The sequence below is a fragment of the Crinia signifera genome, chromosome 12 (assembly GCF_055691185.1).
Source record: "Crinia signifera chromosome 12, ASM5569118v1, whole genome shotgun sequence".
Taxonomy (NCBI): Eukaryota; Metazoa; Chordata; class Amphibia; order Anura; family Myobatrachidae; genus Crinia; species Crinia signifera.
Window position 1 is genome coordinate 86338357 of NC_139228.1, and position 19455 is coordinate 86357811.

At 45.9% G+C, this 19455-nt stretch overlaps 1 protein-coding gene across 1 annotated transcript in view; it reads right to left on the reverse strand.

The window, feature by feature from the left end:
- KIAA0586 (KIAA0586 ortholog) overlaps positions 1-19455 on the reverse strand; it is a 132381-nt gene that overhangs the window by 93363 nt on the left and 19563 nt on the right. Inside the window, exons 9-14 of the mRNA XM_083167290.1 lie at positions 17716-17836; positions 12855-12996; positions 10465-10503; positions 8697-8917; positions 6639-6711; positions 3078-3335 (exon numbers count right to left, since the gene is read on the reverse strand). Coding sequence (XP_083023416.1) covers positions 3078-3335; positions 6639-6711; positions 8697-8917; positions 10465-10503; positions 12855-12996; positions 17716-17836 — 854 coding nt within the window. The remainder of the gene's footprint in view (positions 1-3077; positions 3336-6638; positions 6712-8696; positions 8918-10464; positions 10504-12854; positions 12997-17715; positions 17837-19455) is intronic.

The following is a 19455-nucleotide window of genomic DNA, read 5'->3' on the forward strand; positions in this document are numbered from 1 at the left end:
AAATGCATTGAACACAGGAGCAGACAGCACTGCTCCCCGGCAACATAGTGCACCCTGCTGCCCCGCCCCCCTGGCCACCAATGTGTATAATTTTCTGCCCACTGCCACCAATATATTAATTTAAATGCATCAGCAATATATATATATATATATATATATATATATATATATATATATATATATATATATATATATATATATATATATATATATATATATATATATATATAGTAGTCACAGATCCCCAATCCCGCAAGAAGGAGAGTCAGCACGGCACTGCAGCATGGGTTCAAACGTGTTTATTCACCTCAACGTTTCGGGGAGTGACACCCCGTCTTCAGGAGGACATGTGCAAATGTATATAATATATATGTGTATATAATATATATGTGTATAAAATATATATATTATATATGTGTATAAAATATATATATTATATATGTGTATAATATATATATATATATATATATATATATACATATATATATATATATATATATGTATATACATATATATATATATATATATACATATATATATACATATATATATGTATAATACATATATATATGTATATGTATATAAAATATACCCGCTCCACTGGGGGGGAGGGGTGATGCGGCTGCCGCATTGCTCCACGGGGGAATTATGCAGCCGCGGCCGCATCGCTCCGAGGGAGGGAAGGGGCTGGCGGGTGATGTGGTCGTTGCTGCATGGCTCCACTGGGGGGGGGGGGGGGTTAGAGAGGACTGCGGGTGATGTGGTGAGGACTGCTGCATCACTCCACGGGGGTGGCGGGTGATGTGACGTCTGCCACCGTGTCGCTCCGGGGTGGGGGGGGGGGGGGGGGGGAGTTGTGTCCCCCATCTAGTCCTCGCATGCCATTTAAATAAATACATAGGTGGGCAGTTTGCATTTAAATAGATATACATTGGTGGCAGTCCCTTGACGACGGTGCTGCGGGTCGGGTGGCGAGGGGCATCGGGGGAGGCGGCAGAGAAACTCTGTAGCCACGGGGCGCACGCAAGCGTCTTGTGCGCGCACGCCCCTGGCGAGAGCCAGCCGCTGGCGTGGGCTGGCGATAGAATAGCCAGCCCCTGCAAGAAAGAGGCCGGCTCCATCTGTATGGAACCCTTGGAATTCAAACCCAGCCCATTTATAATTAAAGATTTTCAGCAAAGTCTTTCGCCTCCTAAAAATCTCTCGCTCTTTGGGGAAAATAACTCAGTGTGTACGCACTACTTTGGTGAAAGATATATCTCTCACAGATTTTGGCAAAGTCTTTTGAAATGAAAATCTTCAAGTGTGTATGGGCCTTAAAGGAGAAATGTAATAGGATGAGAGATTCAGAAAGTGAGAGATTTGGTAAGCAATCTCTAGTTTTTTTAAAGCGGCAATCATTTATTTACTCTGTAAAACCAGTTTGATTTTGCAGTGTAAATGATTGGTGCTTTAAAAAAACTAGAGATTGCTTACCAAATCTCTCACTTTCTGAATCTCTCATCCTATTACATTTCACCCATAGAGTTTGGTCTAGCAAGCAGAGCTATATCTGTCTAATGTGTACCCAGGCTAAGACTCCTCACTAAATAGTGTCTCTGCTAAGACAGGAGGTAGTCTGCAAAAAAAGATATATGTTCATTTTAAAGGACTTCCTGCTTTGTGACCAATAGGTGTAAAATACAGTAGAAGATGGTTACGGTTATCACATAAATAAATGTCAACAACAGAATTATATATGTGATAAATGGGAGGGTGAGGTTTTCTTCTACAGACATAGAGGGCTATTCAGATTCAGACCCATTGTTTGCAACTGCGCTTAGGGTTATGTGCGCATGTGCAACCGCTGTGTGCAAGTCCGGGAGGGGGAGGGCCGGGTAATTTGCATATGGGAACATCCAGCGTTTCATGGGCGTTCCCATGAGAACGCTGGGCGTTCCCATGCAAATTGCCGGGTGACTCGGGTGTGGGAGGCGGGCAGCGGATGTCAGCTGCTTGCACAGGTCGCCCGTAGGTCTGAGCCACCATAGAGGTGTCTCAGATCTGCGAGCGCTGAAGAAATCGAGGCTGCAAATGTATAATCATGCAACAAATCATCCATTCGCGCGGCTGTTGGGGTTCGGGGTGGGCGTTCGTCCGGACGGCCCTTGGTGGAATCGCAAGGCTACGAGATTCGCAGCCTAGCGAGTCAACCAGAATAAGGGCCATACAGTATTTTAGAACACTGAAGTCAGCTTTTTGCGGCCAGTCATCATTACTGATAGCAGAACAATACTCCCGGAAATATAAATATAATGTAAAATCTCTCAGTAGCTTTTTTCTTGTTGGCTATAAAATGTAAGCCAGGACATACTTTTTAGTTGAACGGTGAAGGCGGGTGCTGACATCATGAGCAGACAGGGGCACAACCAGCATTTCTATTTGTGGACACACCCATGAAACGCCAGATGCCCACCACAAACCCCCCCCCCCCCCCCCCCCCCCCCGCCTGTCAATTAACAACGAGCACCCCGGTGAATTAAAAATTTGCCCCACAGTGACTGCCAGACTGAAGATTTCCCTTTCCTCTATTAAATAAACCCAGTGTCCCAGAAACACAATGTTTTTTGGATTACCTCAAAGCTGGCAGAACTAGAACTAGAAATACACTGTATATAACAATGTCATAACAGAAAACGGTAAAAAGTCAAAATGATTCATGGAGATTCGCAGTCAATGCAAAGTCTCCCTGTGACAGAGGCTCTGTCCAAACTGAAGCGATGGAAAAACACACAAGAGCATCTCTGACGAGCAGTAATGATGATTATACAAGCAGTAAATTAATAGGTCTATGCCGCTTGCCAATTATTTCTAGCGCTGCTTCCCCAACGTACGTTTCACTACAAGATTAATGTTTTTTAGATAGACCTTTAAAAGTAAAAAAAGAGGAGGCATAAAGTACAGGATAAATATACAGTGACGATGACGGAGGCATTACACAACAGAGCGCTTACTAATGTGATAGATTACCAGGAAGGAGAGGACAGCTGTCTGCAGGAGCAGGACCACTGCAATCCCCAACCCTCGCTGGGTCTCACCTTTGAACTTCCATCTTTCTTCAGTAAGATTCTGCCTTGCGGTGCTGTCAGCTTCTCTCTGCTGTGCTTACTCTGAGTCTTGGCCGAGACACCAGCCGAAGGCTTTGTACTCCTCAGAGCACTTCTCGCTGGGGCTTTGATGTCCCGATCTCTATTGCTCTTCGTGTCTTTGGTGCTTCCTGCGTTTCTCTGCAGCGCAGACGCTTGAATTCGGTCATCAAATTTCTTTTTCTTATAATCTTTCTTTGCCAGTTCATCCTAGAGAATAAGTAAAAAAGTCAGACATTCTATGCAGTTAGAGGCTGAAGTTTTTGAAAGTGGGGAAAAAAATCAGCAAAACTTTTTTTTAGATGCTTTTAGGTCAAATATACATTAGACCTATTCAAATAAAGTGCTGATTTTTTGACTGTCGAAAAAAACACATGGATCGGCAAATAACTTAGGGAAGCAACGTGTTTTGTTTAGCTTTAAAAAGAAGTGAAACTGCATGTTAAAACAGGACTAAAAACCAGCGGAAAACGACCGCAGTTGAATAGCAAATATATATAGTCTAATTTTTTTGTTTCCCTGTTTTTTTGGACTAGGATTGTGTGTGTTTATATAGAATAAAACCCAAAATGTAAACTCAGCGATTAAAGAAAATAAATAGTACTGGTATGTATAAGTACAGGCCACAATGAATCATAAGAAATAGATAGGGGGATATTCAAATATGGTATCTCGACAGTCGGGCTCACAGCCATTTTCATTTCATCTGACAGTAACTCAACAGTCAGAATTCAATGCTCGGAAAGTCCGTGGATCGCTGAAACCGGACGTGGATTGTCCAAAAACAGCTGTGAATTTGACAATCCGCGGCTGTTTCCAACAAATCAGATCCGACTTTTAAAAAAAGCTGGATCTGATACCCTTCAATGCTGTCGCTTAAGGCAGTATTAAATAGGTGAGTGCCAATCATTCCTGTCGGGAAATACCAGAACATATTGAATAGTTAATTTACAATATCAATAAACATAAACGTATAATAAATAACAGGAAAGAAAGTATCGAATGTACGAGGTGAATCGCGAGATTAAAAATTCGGTACTTGTTTCCTAGCACGGCACCCACGATATTAAGTCGTACGACATATAATCGCATGCCATACACCCTATACGATATTTAATTGTATAAGCACCCTAATGGGGGCTTCCAATGTTAAATGCACCCCCACGCCACCCCCACTATCAACGCCAACCCAAAGGCGTGGCGAGCGCAGCGTGCCCGCAAGGGGCGGCGGTACGCATCCTCCGACCTTTTCATACCCCCACTATCCACGTTGGTGTGGAGTTGATTTTATATAGTGTGGCGAGCGCAGCGAGCTACCGAGCCCGAAGCGTGGTAAGCCCCGCGAGGGGACGCGTATTACTTTACATGTATTTCACGTCCGCTCGCCACGCTTCGGGCTCAGTGGCTCGCTGCGCTCGCCACACTATATAAAATCAACTCCACGCCGAAATGGATAGTGGGGGTATGAAAAGGTCGGAGGACGCGTACCGCCGCCGCTCGCCACGCTTCGGGTTGGCGTTGATAGTGGGGGTGCTTTTAACATACTAAGCACCCATTACGGTTAATTATCTTATAGGGGGCACATTTAACATTGAAAACACCCATTATGCTTATACAATTTTAAATCGCATACCATTGTAAATGCCATACAATGGCATACAATGCGATGGTATACAATTTAAAATTGTATAACATCGGCTGCCATCGCATAACATCGCATCACATACCATCGTTTGCCTTATGGTCTGCTTTGCGATGGGCGCCATGCTAGGAAACAAGTACCAAAAATGATTTTGTATATAGCGATTCAGTGGGAAGCTTCCATTTAAATCAATAAAACTGCATATCTCGTTAAATCAATAAAGGCCGTCAAACATAATCTCTGGATCATAAGTAGATGCTGTCTCCTCAACTCCACTTCTATATAATGTATGTAAAAGAATAGCGGGCACACTCAGTGAATAACATACAAGTATAATCTGACTAAAGAATGAAAAGCTCAACACAGTTCAACTGAAGAGTGTGAAGACTGTACCCCAGAGACTCCCAATAGCCGCTGGCCAGTCACTGCATATAATAAAGGGACTCCTTTACCTTTCGTCCAATAGATCTGGTCCGGTGTCTGGACTTAGTAAGTGCGCTTTTATTTCTATTGACAGATCTTTATATCTAACTATATAAATCTATGTCATTCCATGAAGTATAAGACGCAAAACATAAAAATGTAATTTCACGCTACCAATAACGTTTTACTACAGTTATGCTGTTAAAAGATCACAGTATATTGTGTGACAATTGATAATCAATGTATTTATCATGTATCAATTTCTCATGTGTATACCTTCAACATATATGGAGGTTGTTGAAGTGGATGCAGAGATGGTAAATACTTAGGGCGGTAATCAATCCCGGCTGTTATTTCCGCTTGGGGAAACAGCGCCCGTCGCCTATTCAATGCTGCCGTTACCGACACCATTGAAGGCAGATTGCAACAAAACAGATCCGACTTTAAAACAAGGCGGATCTGTTTTGTCGGATACGGCTTCGGTTTGTCAAATTCACAGCTCTTTTTGCCGATCGGCAGACTTACTGGCACTCGATATATCGAATACAGACAGTCGAGTTCCTGATGGAAGGACTGAAAAACGGCTTGACAATCGGAAACCGGAATTGAATACACCCTTAGTGACCACAATGTAGCAAGCTGGCAGGAACTGGGAACAGCCATCATCCCCAGATGTGGTCAAATGGACAACCTCAATAATTGTTTAGACCGAAACAATTGCTGCGTCCATTACTTCCAGCAGAGGGCAGACTTTACTTGTGTAGCGAAGGTAAAAGATGTACATCATGCTGCACTAATGCACTGTTGAGTGTTTTTAAGCCAAGGGAAAATTATTTAAACATAAAAACATTATTTTCTTGATTACATATGAACTACCAAGAGGGTATAACCAACTATTATTTTTCGGCATTGACACCTTTACTCTATCAGATTTAGGACCTTATTCCGGTCCATTCGGTAGTGGGTGATTGTTCGCAGGGGGCCAATGTTTTCTCAATGCGCATTTCTGCGCATGTGCTGGGTGCGCGCAGCCATGGCGAACAGATTGCTCACCAGGTACATGCACCCAACCGTGAGGCCGGTTGGCGGGGGGGGCCTAAGACGGTAGGCAGGGGTACTCTGGGTGTTCCCATGGTAAATTGCCCGGTGACGTGGGCGCTGGGTGACAATGTCAGCTGCCCGCCCATTTCCACGAGAACGTACACGCATATAAAAGTGACCCGAGAGTAACTTTACATATACGTGCGCACCACATCTTTCGTGGATCAGCAACCATCGGAAGATGTGGGAGGTTCCCGCTGGCATGCGATGTATACGTAAATCATCCAGTCGCATGCCATCCAAACGTGCGCGCCGTGCGAATGGTGGGCCGGCGTAGCATCTGAACGAATCAAAGAGAATAACCCCCTTAATCTATCGGATCCACGGGAGCTGTACAAGTTACTAACTTGGATCTCAGAGCTGATTTCGGTAATCCACGAATCCACCGTTTTCTGAATTCTAATTTTCTCGGCGCCATTGCTGAAAGAAATAACAGTTGAGAAATAAAGAAAAAACATCAGATCTATAAAAACTATTTCAAAAAGTGACCGTACATGCCAATAAAAGTCAACATAAAACTTTAAATCCTAAATACATGATCGGGCATTACTTAAAAGTGACCAAATGTTTGGGATAAGTGTTCCTTCAGCACAGGAAGCCGATACGACATACATGCTAGATTGGGTCATGATCCAACAGGCTAACGAATGGGAGTAGGCAAGGGTTTGCTTAATTAGGTTCTTATATACTCAGTGGCCACCTTATTAGCTACAACTGTATTCAAACATCTAATCAGTCATTTGACTGCATACATGGTCAAGAGGTTCAGTTGTTGTTCAGAGTAAAACACCAGAATGGGGGAAGAAATGAGGTCCAAGTCACTTTGAATGTGGAATAATGATTGTTGGTGCCAGATGAAATTGATCATCTCTAGAGTTTACAGAAATTGGTGCGCAAATCAAAAACCTCCTATTGGCAGTTTGGTGCAAATATAACTTGTTAACGACAGGAGTCAGAGGATAAGGAGCCTAATTCAACTTGGATCGCTAATATGTGATTTCTCAAATCGAGCGATTATCGAACGATTGCGTACTTACCACAAATACACAAGGGGAAATGGCGACCAAAAATGTCACCTCGCAGTTTGTCTGACAGGAAGTCGGTGTTAGGACGTGGTATCAGGAGCGTCAGAAAAACCCCAATTTAAGGGAGAGTCTGTGACCTCAGCATCGGCCTCTATCGCAGGTCAGTGGAAGGGTCAGAGCTACCTTTGATGGTTTGGGAATTGCGTATGACTAGCGATCTGAAATTTATTATTTGCTATTTACTCGCACATTTACACGGGGCTGGTTTTCTGGGTTCCACACGTCAGCTAAAAAATTGAGGCTCCAGCGGAAACAGGGGTGAAATGTAATAGGATGAGAGATTCAGGGAGTGAGAGATTTGGTAAGAAAACTCCAGGTTTTAAAGCGGCAATCATTTACACTGCAAAACCAGTTTGATTTTGCAGTGTAAATAATTGCCGCTTTAAAAAAACTGGCGGTCCTGCACAGTACTAGAAACGTATGCCTAAGAAATACGGCAAATGGAAACATAGGGGCCTAATTCAGACCTGATCGCAAGGCTGCTTTGTAAGCAAATGGATAAAACCATGCTGCACTGCAAGTGGGGCAGACATAATGTGTGCCGGATGATGCTCAGACCGTCGGGGTTTTGGCGGTCACTATACAGACATCGGAAAAAACCCTGACTGTTAAATGCCGGACAATCGGGATCCCGACTGACGGGGCTATTCTCCCTCATGGGGTTCCACAACCCCCATAAATGGAGAAAAGAACCTGTGGTGAGCGCAGCGAGTCACTGAGCGTACAAGGGGCACCTTAGCACTCACCCCCCCTGTTGAAGTCATATCGGTCAAGATTCTGATGCCAGAACACGGACAGTTGAAATTTCGACTGTTGGAGCGTCACACCACACCCAATGTAACATGTGCAGAGAGAGTTAGATTTGGGTGGGATGTGTTCAATCTAAAGTCTAAATTGCAGGTTAAAAATAAAGCAGTCAGTATTTACCCTGCACAGAAACAAAATAACTCACTCAAATCTAGCTCTCTCTGCACCCGTTACATCTGCCCCACCTGTACGTGTAACAGGTCTGAATTAAGCCCATAGTATCCAAATTATAATTCTTTCCATGTAAAGGGGCATACACACGTAGAGATCTGTGCTAAGCAATTTTGCTAAGCAATCTGACTAGATTTTGACTGCATGCACTGACTTAGTTAGCAAGAGATATTTAATCTCTGGAGCATACACACGGAGAGATCTGTACTTACTTTCTAAGCAATCTAGTCAGATTGCTTAGAAAATAGCACACTTTTGCTCCTGTGTGTACACCCCTTAAGTGACAGAAGGTGCGCACGCTCAGTGAGCCCACAGCCAGGAGAACGACATGATTAATGTTACCTATTTGTAGCCAAAGTACTGATGAGAGAATACACGGCCGCCCCGTTCTTGGCCCGGATGATGGTGTCCAAGTTGTCTTCAAGGACCTTCTTATTATTCTGCACCTCTCTCAGGATCCGCTCCGCATCTTCAAACATGGACTTTGGAGGACTCCCAGCCGCCCGCCAGGAAGAAGGATGTTTGTATAGAGAAGTGGAGGAGATAATGGGATGATCCCTGGGCTAAGCACAAAATAGAAACACGGTACTTGTGTATTAGCACGGCGCCCAATTTGACTACGTACGCAAACATTATTGTATGGCATGGGATGCGATTTTAACTATTATAATGGCATTTAATGTACTATACCATTAGTTGATTTTATATAGTGTGACGAGCGCAGCGAGCCCGAAGTGTGGTGAGCTCAGCGAGCCCCGTGTATTATGTTACATGTATTACGCGTGCGCTCGCCACAATATATAAAATCAACTCCACGCCGACGTGGAGAGTGGGGGTATGAAAAGGTCGGGCAGACGTGTCCCGCCACCGCTCGCCACGCTTTGGGAGGACATGGATAGTGGGGGCGGATGGGGGACCTAAATAAATGACATGATATGTAATTTAATGGTATAGCACATTAAATGGCATTATTATAGGTCTAATCAGAACCGTTATCTCATCGCATCGCATGCCATACAATAATTAAATAATTACATTTCTGGGGAAATTCTGTAAGATCTGCAAGACCCAGTTAAATTGCTGATACAACTCCCTGTACACTAAAGAATTACACAGAGCAGAACACAAAATAATTTTATTTATATAGCGCTCTTTCTCCAATAGGACTCAAGGCGCTTAGCAGAATGAATGTAATACAGTACAGGAACAATAAAGTACAGAAAATGCTTCCTATAACTTCACTAAAGGACAAGTCGGACCTGACTGTCCCAACAGCTCCCCGGGAGGGGTCACACACTATTAGGGACTTGATGTGCCAATTTTTGCATGTGATAAATCGCATGTGATTGATCACAAGCAACTCTCCCATGGAGGTGCAGGCAGAGGGAGCAGGGGGCGGCGGACAGAGAGGTGGCAGGCGGGGGATGCCGGAGAGGGCAACATAGAGCCGGGCAGGGGGAGCAGGGAGCCAAGCTGCAAGAAAAAAAAGCCCATACAAATAAGTGGGAAGCCACTGATTGGCTGAGAGCTCAATCACTGGCTACCCATTAATTTTTATTTTTTTACGTGCGCCCGCTGCCCGTCTCTCTAGTCCTTTCGCCGGCTTGCGGTGTCCCCTGCATGCTGATTCTCTGCGTCCCCTGGTTCCCTATTTAGCAAATCCTATGTGCAGCCGGTCCAACCGCCTAACTCCAGTCCGATGCGCACGGGACCGCGCATCGGGTCAGACGGGATGTCTTCACATGCGAATTGGCCCGACATGATCCATCCGAATCAGGTGAAATCGGGCCTAAATCGCATAGTGTAAGTCAAACATGAAAAACAATACTTCCAGAAGAGAAACCTTTAGAAACCAAACAATGTGGACTAATTAAACACAAGGTCCCTGTATGAGGGATGTGGAGGCCAAAACAGACAGCTGAGTATACCAGGTCCCCACCTCTGCCAATATCGGTGTCAGCGAGGACCGGGTGGTATGTATGGGGCTTTAGTATATGAAATGATTCATCCATATTTATACAATGCCTCCACTTCTACAAATCTTCAATACATTAAAGTAACTCCCAAAAAGGATATTACGTTCCGCCAAGCGATCTTCTAGCACACCTACCTTTAATTTATCCACTTCAGTTTTCCACAGGTTTGCATCCTAAAATGAAATGAGAGAGTTAATGTTTTATATGAACATAGGAGACACCGCTTCTCTGCACCCGCTACGCCGGTTATATTCTGTAATACTTCAACACTTAGATCACAACCACTGCCTACATCACAAGGCTTCTTGGATATACAGATGTAGCCCCTGTCATCTTTGGTCGGCGCCAGCCAGAGCCTCCCCTGTGGCGAGCGCCGGCGGACAGGGACTACACTGAACTGGGCCACGCGTGCGTCTCACACGCACGGGTGTCCCAATCCTTCGGCGGCGGGGCAGCAGTATCCTGCCTGTCTCCACTTCAGGGAGACAGGCAGGGTTAGGGGGCGGGAAGGTGTCAGGCAGCTGGGGGGGAGCCCCGATGCCACGGGGCACGCAAGCATCTCGTGCTTTCGCCAGCCCCTGCCTGGATGAAGAAGGCTCCATCTGTAGGAAGGACCATGTTTAGGGCGACAATACCCTGATCAACCGCTAGTGATTGGGATGCAGTCAAAATCCCGACGGTCAAAATCCCGACGGTCAAAATACCGACAGCAATTGACAGAAAGTCAAAATCCCGACATGGTCAAAATCCCGACATTTAAAATCCCGACATGGTCAAAATACCGACAAGGTCAAAATACCGACATTTAAAATCCCGACAAGTTCAAAATACCGACACATAGAATGTAGACAGGTGAAAAAGTCAACATGACTTTCGGGCGACAGGTCGCGAGGTCGACATGGGTTTTTCACTGTTTCTTGACCCGACATGTGCCGACAGGCGGTATTTCATGCCCTACCATCCACTAGGGCGTGGTGGGAGAATAAAATAGTGTGCCGAGCGTAGCGAGGCACCGTGCCCGAAGCATTGCGAGCGCAGCGAGCTATGCGAGGGGCTGCGGTTGACTTCCAACTGTGTCCATGTCGACTGTGTCGACATTCAGGTAAAAAAACTGTGAAAAGCCCATATCGACCTCGCGAGCTGTCGCCCGAAAGTCATGTTGACTTTTTCACCTGTCTACATTCTATGTGTCGGTATTTTGAACTTGTCGGGATTTTAAATGTCGGTATTTTGACCTTGTCGGTATTTTGACCATGTCGGGATTTTAAATGTCGGGATTTTGACCATGTCGGGATTTTGACTTTCTGTCAATTGCTGTCGGTATTATGACCGTCGGGATTTTGACCGTCGGGATTTCATACCGAATCCCTAGTGATTGAAGGCGTCTAGTTGGACAGTGAGTGGAGACCAGCGCCTATGAACGACGGGAACGTGGTCAACACAAGTTCCTAGGGGTCCCCATGGACACTGTATAGGTCCATAGTGTCCCCTCGCATGGCTCGCCATGCCACGGGCACGGTGCCCCGATATGCTCAGAACACTATTATAATCTAACCTATGTCCACTTGGATAGCAAAGTATGAACCCAGTGGGCATGAACCACGTTTCAGTCAATCATTCACAAGTCACGAGTACGGCGACCGAGTTACGGCGTCTAACTAGACACATTCCACCCCTAGTGTTCGATCATGGTATTGTCGACCTAAACATGATCCGCCGTCCGGACACGCATCACAAGCACACCATATAGCAACTCATGTATCTCCTTCAGGGGAAGACGCATCTGTCCGAGTCAACTAGAAGAAGGGCCATAGAGTGAGATTATAATAGTACGCCAAGCGTAGTGAGCCCACAGGATGCCACGCGCTCGTGCATTGCAAGCGATACATCACATGCAGAAGTACCGCATGCAATCCTGCCACCCGGGAAGGTCCTGGGCTGCTCAAGTGGGACTGGACGCGACGGCTCTCGTCTACTCTATTGGGGCCTTTATAATACATTGGGCGTAATGGAGCAGATGTATTAATCCTGGTAAAGAGAAAAAGTCGTGATAACACTCCAGCCAATCAACTCAAACCGTTATTTTTTCAAATACAGCTGATTGGCTGGTGCATGATCACCTTCCGCTTTATCACTTCACCACACTTAATAAAATCGGCGCCTCTGTCTTTATTTAGGTATTGGTTTTATAAATGTAAATAATTATCTTCTTTTATCACCTGCATCTGAACTCAAACATTCTTCGTAAATGTAATTATAAGACATGGGACAGTGAAAACTAACCTTGACACTCCTGCTGTTGTTGGACTACACATCCCAGCATGCCCTGCATCAGTTTTAGCATGGACCAAATAGCAAAACTGAGCAGGGCATGCTGGGATGGGATGTGTAGTCCAACAACAGCTGGAGTGTCACGGTTAGCCATCACTGACATAGGAGAAAGCGCTAAAAGATGTTCAACGGTGACAGTAAGAGAGCAGCATACGCCGGCGGTCTTGGGGAGACAGGATGCGGCCACTCTCACCTTCACCATCTCCTGCATCTTCTGCTTGAGCGAGTGCAAGTCCTGCAGCACATCGCCCGCTTTCTGCACTGCCCTGTTGGATAACACTGCAGAGCTTTGGCCATAGATTTTAGCACCACTGACACCATCATTCGGAGCGAAGCTGGAAGAAAAGCATTTATCTCATTAGAGCGCCCGACAGTATATTTCTGTATTTATCTTCTAGGACAGTGTTTTCCAACCTCGGTCCTCAAGTACCCCCCACAGTGCATGTTTTCCAGGTCTCCACACAGAATGGCAAGTGAAATAATTAGCTCCACCTGTAGATCTTTTCAAATGTGTCAGTGAGTAATGAGTGCACCTGTGAGGTGACCTGGAAAACGTGCACTGTTGGGGGAACTTGAGGACTGAACACTGTTCTAGGATAAGATATTGCTCAAGTGTCAAAAGTCGAATACGTAATCAAACAATTGCAATAAGCGAGAATTACAGAACCAGGGCAGAGATACATTTTTTTTCAATCTTATTTTTAAGTTGCATATTTTAATTTAAAAATGTAATTGGTTGTCGAGGGGCCGCCAGAGAAAGTGACCTTAAAGCCACACTGTAAATAAAATTAAAATGTCATCGGTACCTGGACTATAGGTCAACAGTAATTGCAGATGGTGCCACAATTGTTCATCCCGCGGGCGCAACAAAGCTTTCCGTTTCGGGCAAACCATTTGCCAATAATGGGACTGGCGTGCGTGTCCCCATCTCGGCAAGCGGCGCACTAAGACAGAAAACTATGTGGCGCCATCTGTAGGTCAACACTCAACAGGCCGTCGACTATTTATCAACATGCATTAGGTCAACCTGAATTTTTCACGATTTGTAAAATACTTTTTACCATCCACGTGGACACGATTGGGAACGCACGGTAAGCAAATCGAACCATGCAGGGGACACAGTGCACTAATTGGGGGTTTGTGTTCTACAAGAAGACAATTGACACAAACACACACAACAAAAAAATGTCGACCCTTTCATGAGTTGACTATTTCCAGATCGACGTTTTTGGGTCGACCAATTTACTGTAGGCCTAGTGAACCACACTCAATGCGGTCGCTGGAATTCTTCAGTAGAAATCTTAGGTACTCTTTACTTAGTTGGGCGCCCATCGCCGTGATCGCGGGCATCGCTGGCAGTACATTAACGGGCGCGACGCCCGCGATCACCGCGATTTCCCATAGGGTTCAATGTTAAATTTAGTGCTGCCCGCGATTTTACATTCAATGCTTCAATGGCCGCGATTTGGCCATAGGAATCAATGTTAAATGGGCTACAGAGCCCAAATAGGCACAATTAACACTTAAATGTCCCCCCAAATTTGTAACGCCACCCCACGATCCACGCCAACCCGAAGCGTGGCGAGCGCAGCGAGCCCGCGAGGGGCGGCGTGACGCGTCCTCCGACCTTTTCATACCCCCACTATCCACGTCGGCGTGGAGTTGAGAATAGAATAGTGTGGCGAGCGCAGCGAGCCACCGAGCCCGAAGCGTGGCGAGCGCAGCGAGGGGACGTGGATACCTGTGAAGCCCGCGTAGGGCCACGTTTACCTGTGAAGGTATCCGCGTCCCCTCGCCACGCTTCGGGCTCGGTGGCTCGCTGCGCTCGCCACACTATTCTATTCTCAACTCCACGCCGACGTGGATGGTGGGGGTATGAAAAGGTCGGAGGACGCGTACCGCCGCCCCTCACGGGCTCGCTGCGCTCGCCACGCTTCGGGTTGGCGTGGATCGTGGGGTGGCGTTACAAATTTGGGGGGACATTTAAGTGTTAATTGTGCCTATTTGGGCTCTGTAGCCCATTTAACATTGATTCCTATGGCCAAATAGCGGCCATTGAAGCATTGAATGTAAAATCGCGGGCAGCACTAAATTTAACATTGAACCCTATGGGAAATCGCGGTGATCGCGGGCATCGCGTCGCGGCCGTTAATGTACTGGCCGCGATGCCCGCGATCACCGCGATTTCTTTACCCACGACGCCCGCGATGGAGATCGTGGGCGCCGTGATAGGTAAAGAGTACCAAATCTTAATATACAAATCACTGTATATTATAACCTGTAACACGTCAATCACACAGCGCTGCCACGCCTGCAGTAAATCTCTGCACCTGGTCCCACAACTCTGCCCACAGTAAGCAATATGCTGGAATATCCCAATGCTGTGCTGTATCTCATTGCACTAAATAGTCTCTTCTAGTTCCAATCCTAACTTCTCCAAAGGAACCGGGCACAAGGCTCTCTAAGCAGACACAATAGGCGTAAGCAGCCCAGACAACTTTTAAAATGTGCCAGCAACTCATTACTTTCCCTGTATCCGTAAACTTGGAGCAAGGCCAGACGCACACATCTCTCATTAACGCACCCAAGCGCTATTGATAAAGCTGCTAGTTGCCATGGATACGGACTCACAGAATTAGTCACACTTACTACTGTTACAACTGGCTTACCTCAATGTGAAATAAATGTTTAATTTAAACATGAGGCAGCTGGAAAGTGACAGATAGGCAGAGGATACGTTTTCCTGTTGCTATGGAGAATTTCCTGTTAAAGTCTATATGTTATACTATTTCATTCGATGGTTCTCGCTGAAGTAATGCGTGTGTGTGTGTGTGTGTGTGTGTGTGTGTGTGTGTTAGATCAGTACACAATAGTCACAACAGAAACGCCATCTTCACATTGAGACTTAAGTAAAACTTAACTTATATGGAATAATTATTGGACTAATTATTCTGGATAAAATTATGACACATTGCTGAAAGATACAGATAAAAGAAAACCACACTAATACTATATTTAAGAAAACCATATTAATACTCAGACTCATTTTCAGATCGCTTTTTATACAATACGTACAGTATTTGATGCAGTACGAGGAGTGTGCAATAGGGTTCTGGATGCACAAAAAGTTTAATATTTACAAACAACGTGGACATTCCATTTATACAGAGTATTTGCCAAAGGAGTCTATGCAAAGTTGCAATGCGCTCAAACCACTTGGTGGAACAGCTGGACCAGTCAGAAGCTGGAATGTCTTCTACGTGCTGGATGAAGGTCTCGACTGCAGCTTCTGGGTACTCAAAAGAAAGCCCACGCATCTTGCACTTGATTTGTGGGAGCATGTACAGCGGATGACCAACCTTCTGTATGTGATTAAGAGACAGAAATTCCACCTGGGCTTCTGGGCAGGTTTACAGTTACAAGTGTGGACGCTACAAGTGTGAGTTCTTGGATGACGCATGGAAGTGGCTTCCAGTACTTACAGCAGGCTATTTCTTGGCATGTCAGTCTATAGCATAGGTGTCAAGCACAAGGCCCGCGGGCCGAATCCGGCCCGCCAGACCTGCTAATGTGGCCCGCACAGCCGCCGCCATCTGCCGGCATAAGGAATTCCTCTTTTTTTTTTTCTTCAATGTGCGCCGTGCGGGGGGGTACGCGGCGGGTAGTGGTGGCTGCACTGGTAGGCAGCAATGGCATGTGTCAGAAATGTAATGTATGCAGCGGCAGCAGCGGCGCAGCGCCCTGCACGTCTGCATCCATTCCGGCCCGGGACTGGTCTCGGGTAGCCTAGCAACAGACAGCCAATCGCAAGGTTGCCTGTTGCTGCTATGAGACCGACAGGAAGTGATTTTGCTCTGAGGCTGTCAGGCTGAGCACGCGGCAGGAGGAGCAGAGGAGCGACTCGTCACTGGAGCACCAGGCACAGGCAGCCAGACTCGAGGTAAGTAAATTTAAGGGGAGGGGAGCCACGGACAAAACATCCTCAACTACAACAGGGGCTTGGGGCCACACAGCACAATTAAATATAAGGGGGGGAGGCTGGAGCAAAAAAAGTAAAAAAAAAAAAGGGAGCACAAATGTCAAATTAAATAGGAGGGGGCTGAAAAGTAAAAAAAAGAATGAGGGGGCACAAAAATATATTTATATTAGTAAATAAATGGCCAGCCCAGGGAATCAGGGAAGTTTTTTTTGTCCTAAGGGGAGTACCAGGATATTTTGTGTATATAGAAATAAATTACTTATTAAAGTCACTAATTTGACTTTGTTGGAGTCCGAGAGTGATGCTGTATATATATGACGGTTATTATCTAATAGAGGTGGCATGCTAAGAAAGAGTGGACACATAGTCCTAAAGATACAACCGGCCCTTTGAGGGTGACCAAACTGCCGATGCGGCCCCCGATGAATTTGAGTTTGACACCCCTGGTCTATAGTGTTCATTCTAGCACCCTGCTTTTTTCAAAACCCATGTAATTCTTCTTTCCTGCCTAAGGTGGCGCTCTCTGCTGTGGTGTATATAACATTGGGGCCTGTATCTTAATACAGATCAGACTGTCCTGGATGCACCACCCCAGGCAGGGAAGAGGAACTGCACCAGTTTTGAAAGGTGCAGAGTGCTAGAATGAACACGAAGCCCACAGTGGTGGCGTGATGCTGCACGAGTGGTACAGAAGCTACATAACTAGTCATGGTCGCAAAAACAGCTACCATCTGCATGGTCTCGCTGTGCTCACGTCGGAACTTCTATGGTGGCACAACCCCAAAAAGTTTATGGAATTTTAATATAGCTATACTACACTATACCAGTTCACACACTGATTAAGACTAAACAAACTCCCCGTGTGTGACTGACTACGCCAATCTCACAGACCGACCCAGAGAAATGGTTACCGCACTGTGGTCACTCCGTACATTCCTCACACGGCGGCTGTTACACTGGAATCAATAGATGAGAATACAGAAAATGCTGCCGCTCTGTATCCGGAGCTTCCCCAAACATCCTCCCAATGACACACCACTACATTACATGCCACCTTCAGTACAGTTAGGTTTACCTGTCATTAAATGGCCTTTTGTCCAACGTGGTCAGATTTAAGGGCGTGTGGCTCTTATACCCTGATCTGGTTACCGGAGTGCCGTCATGTCCAAGAATCTGCTGCAAAAAATGCACTGGACCTGGTAAATAAATAGTTTATAGTGAGAGGTTATAATAATGTATTTCTGGCTAGTACAATAGTATAATATTCAATAATGGATAATAATGATCAATATGCCTTCACACTGAGAGGAAGACGCTTCCACGCCCCAATATAAACATACCGAATCACAGATATGATCCAGCTGGCTATTGTATATTTGGACTCGGGTCTCTATAGCGGACATCACAAAGGACCAAAATGCCATCAGCTCTCCTAACTCTACAGTCCTCGTGCCATAATTACATACATACAGCACTGTGGAACCTAATGAGAGAGGGGTATGTAGTGTTCATTCTAGCACCCGCTATCTTTGATGTAGTGTTTCTAGCTGTAGTGCTGTAGTGTTTCTAGCACAGGTCTGGTTTGCATACAAGTGCTGATATACAGCCCACACTGTGCAAGAAGCACTACAGCAGACAATGACACCCCAGGCAGGGAAGAGGAACTGCATGGGTTTTCAAAGATGGCGGGTGCTAGAATGAACACTAGTATGGGTCATACGGTTGACACTATGAAGGTCGACACCTGAAATATGCTGACGTGGCTAAGGTTGACATGAGATTTTCACTTTTTTTTGCAAGTACTAAGGAACTGTATGGTGGTCACAAAGGTGTTGCACCAGGCGCATGGCGCAGCGCTCTCAGAAAGGAAAGCAGAGAGCCAACATCTTAATGAACTCTGTTTTAGTCAATTATCCAAGTTTTTCCCCAAAAAATGGCGCAGGTTAGCGTGTGGCAAATTGATGTATCCAGCCTCTAAATACATTGGCCATTGTCACGGCAACAAAAACAGGCTTTCTGCAGAGGTGCGTTGCACTATAAGTAAAGCGAAGTCACGCCGGGCCTAATTCTACAAATGGAGACGTTCACTCGCAGCATCTTGAGACGGTGCATTTATATCTCAGATCACGGTCACAGCATCGTCTGACCATCGCTTTCTGAGTGAGCGGCATCAGATCTGGGGGTCATTCAGTTGCATTCAGATTCAGCTGCACGTCCGCGTCGGCTTAGGCACCATGGTTACTTCCCAGGTACAACCAATAGCATCCTGCTTCCAAATATGTACTGCACCTCTGGGTTAGTAACATTCGGGACACGAACACAGACTTACACAGAGCCCACAATGGGCCTAATCCACATTAATTCAAACTCTGCCCCTTTTCCGATGTTTGTGGGTCTGCGGCAACGGTCTTGGCAAGTTACTCACTCACCGGGTGTTCTTTATTTTTTGGCCGGCAGACAGCGCAGGAATGGGGCTCGTCCAAGGCAACACCCAACGTTTTATGGGCGTCCCCATGAAAACGCCGGAAGTTCCCATGGGTACGCGGGTGGGCGACTGATGTCACAGGACGCCGTCCGCCCGCCCTGTCTTCCTCCATAGGCAGTTTTCCCTGACTTCTATCTGCGAAGGCAGGAAAAATCATTTGATAATTGGCAACCATCGAATGATCTCTCCTGCAGCGGAGGCATGCAAGGGGGATGTGTTTTCGTTACACGCCCCCTCACATGTTGTCAAGTGGAAAAGGCAGAGGCAGGCGGCATCTCAGGCGCTCGGTAAACTGTTCGCAGCTTACTAAGCCAACCTGAATTGGGCCCA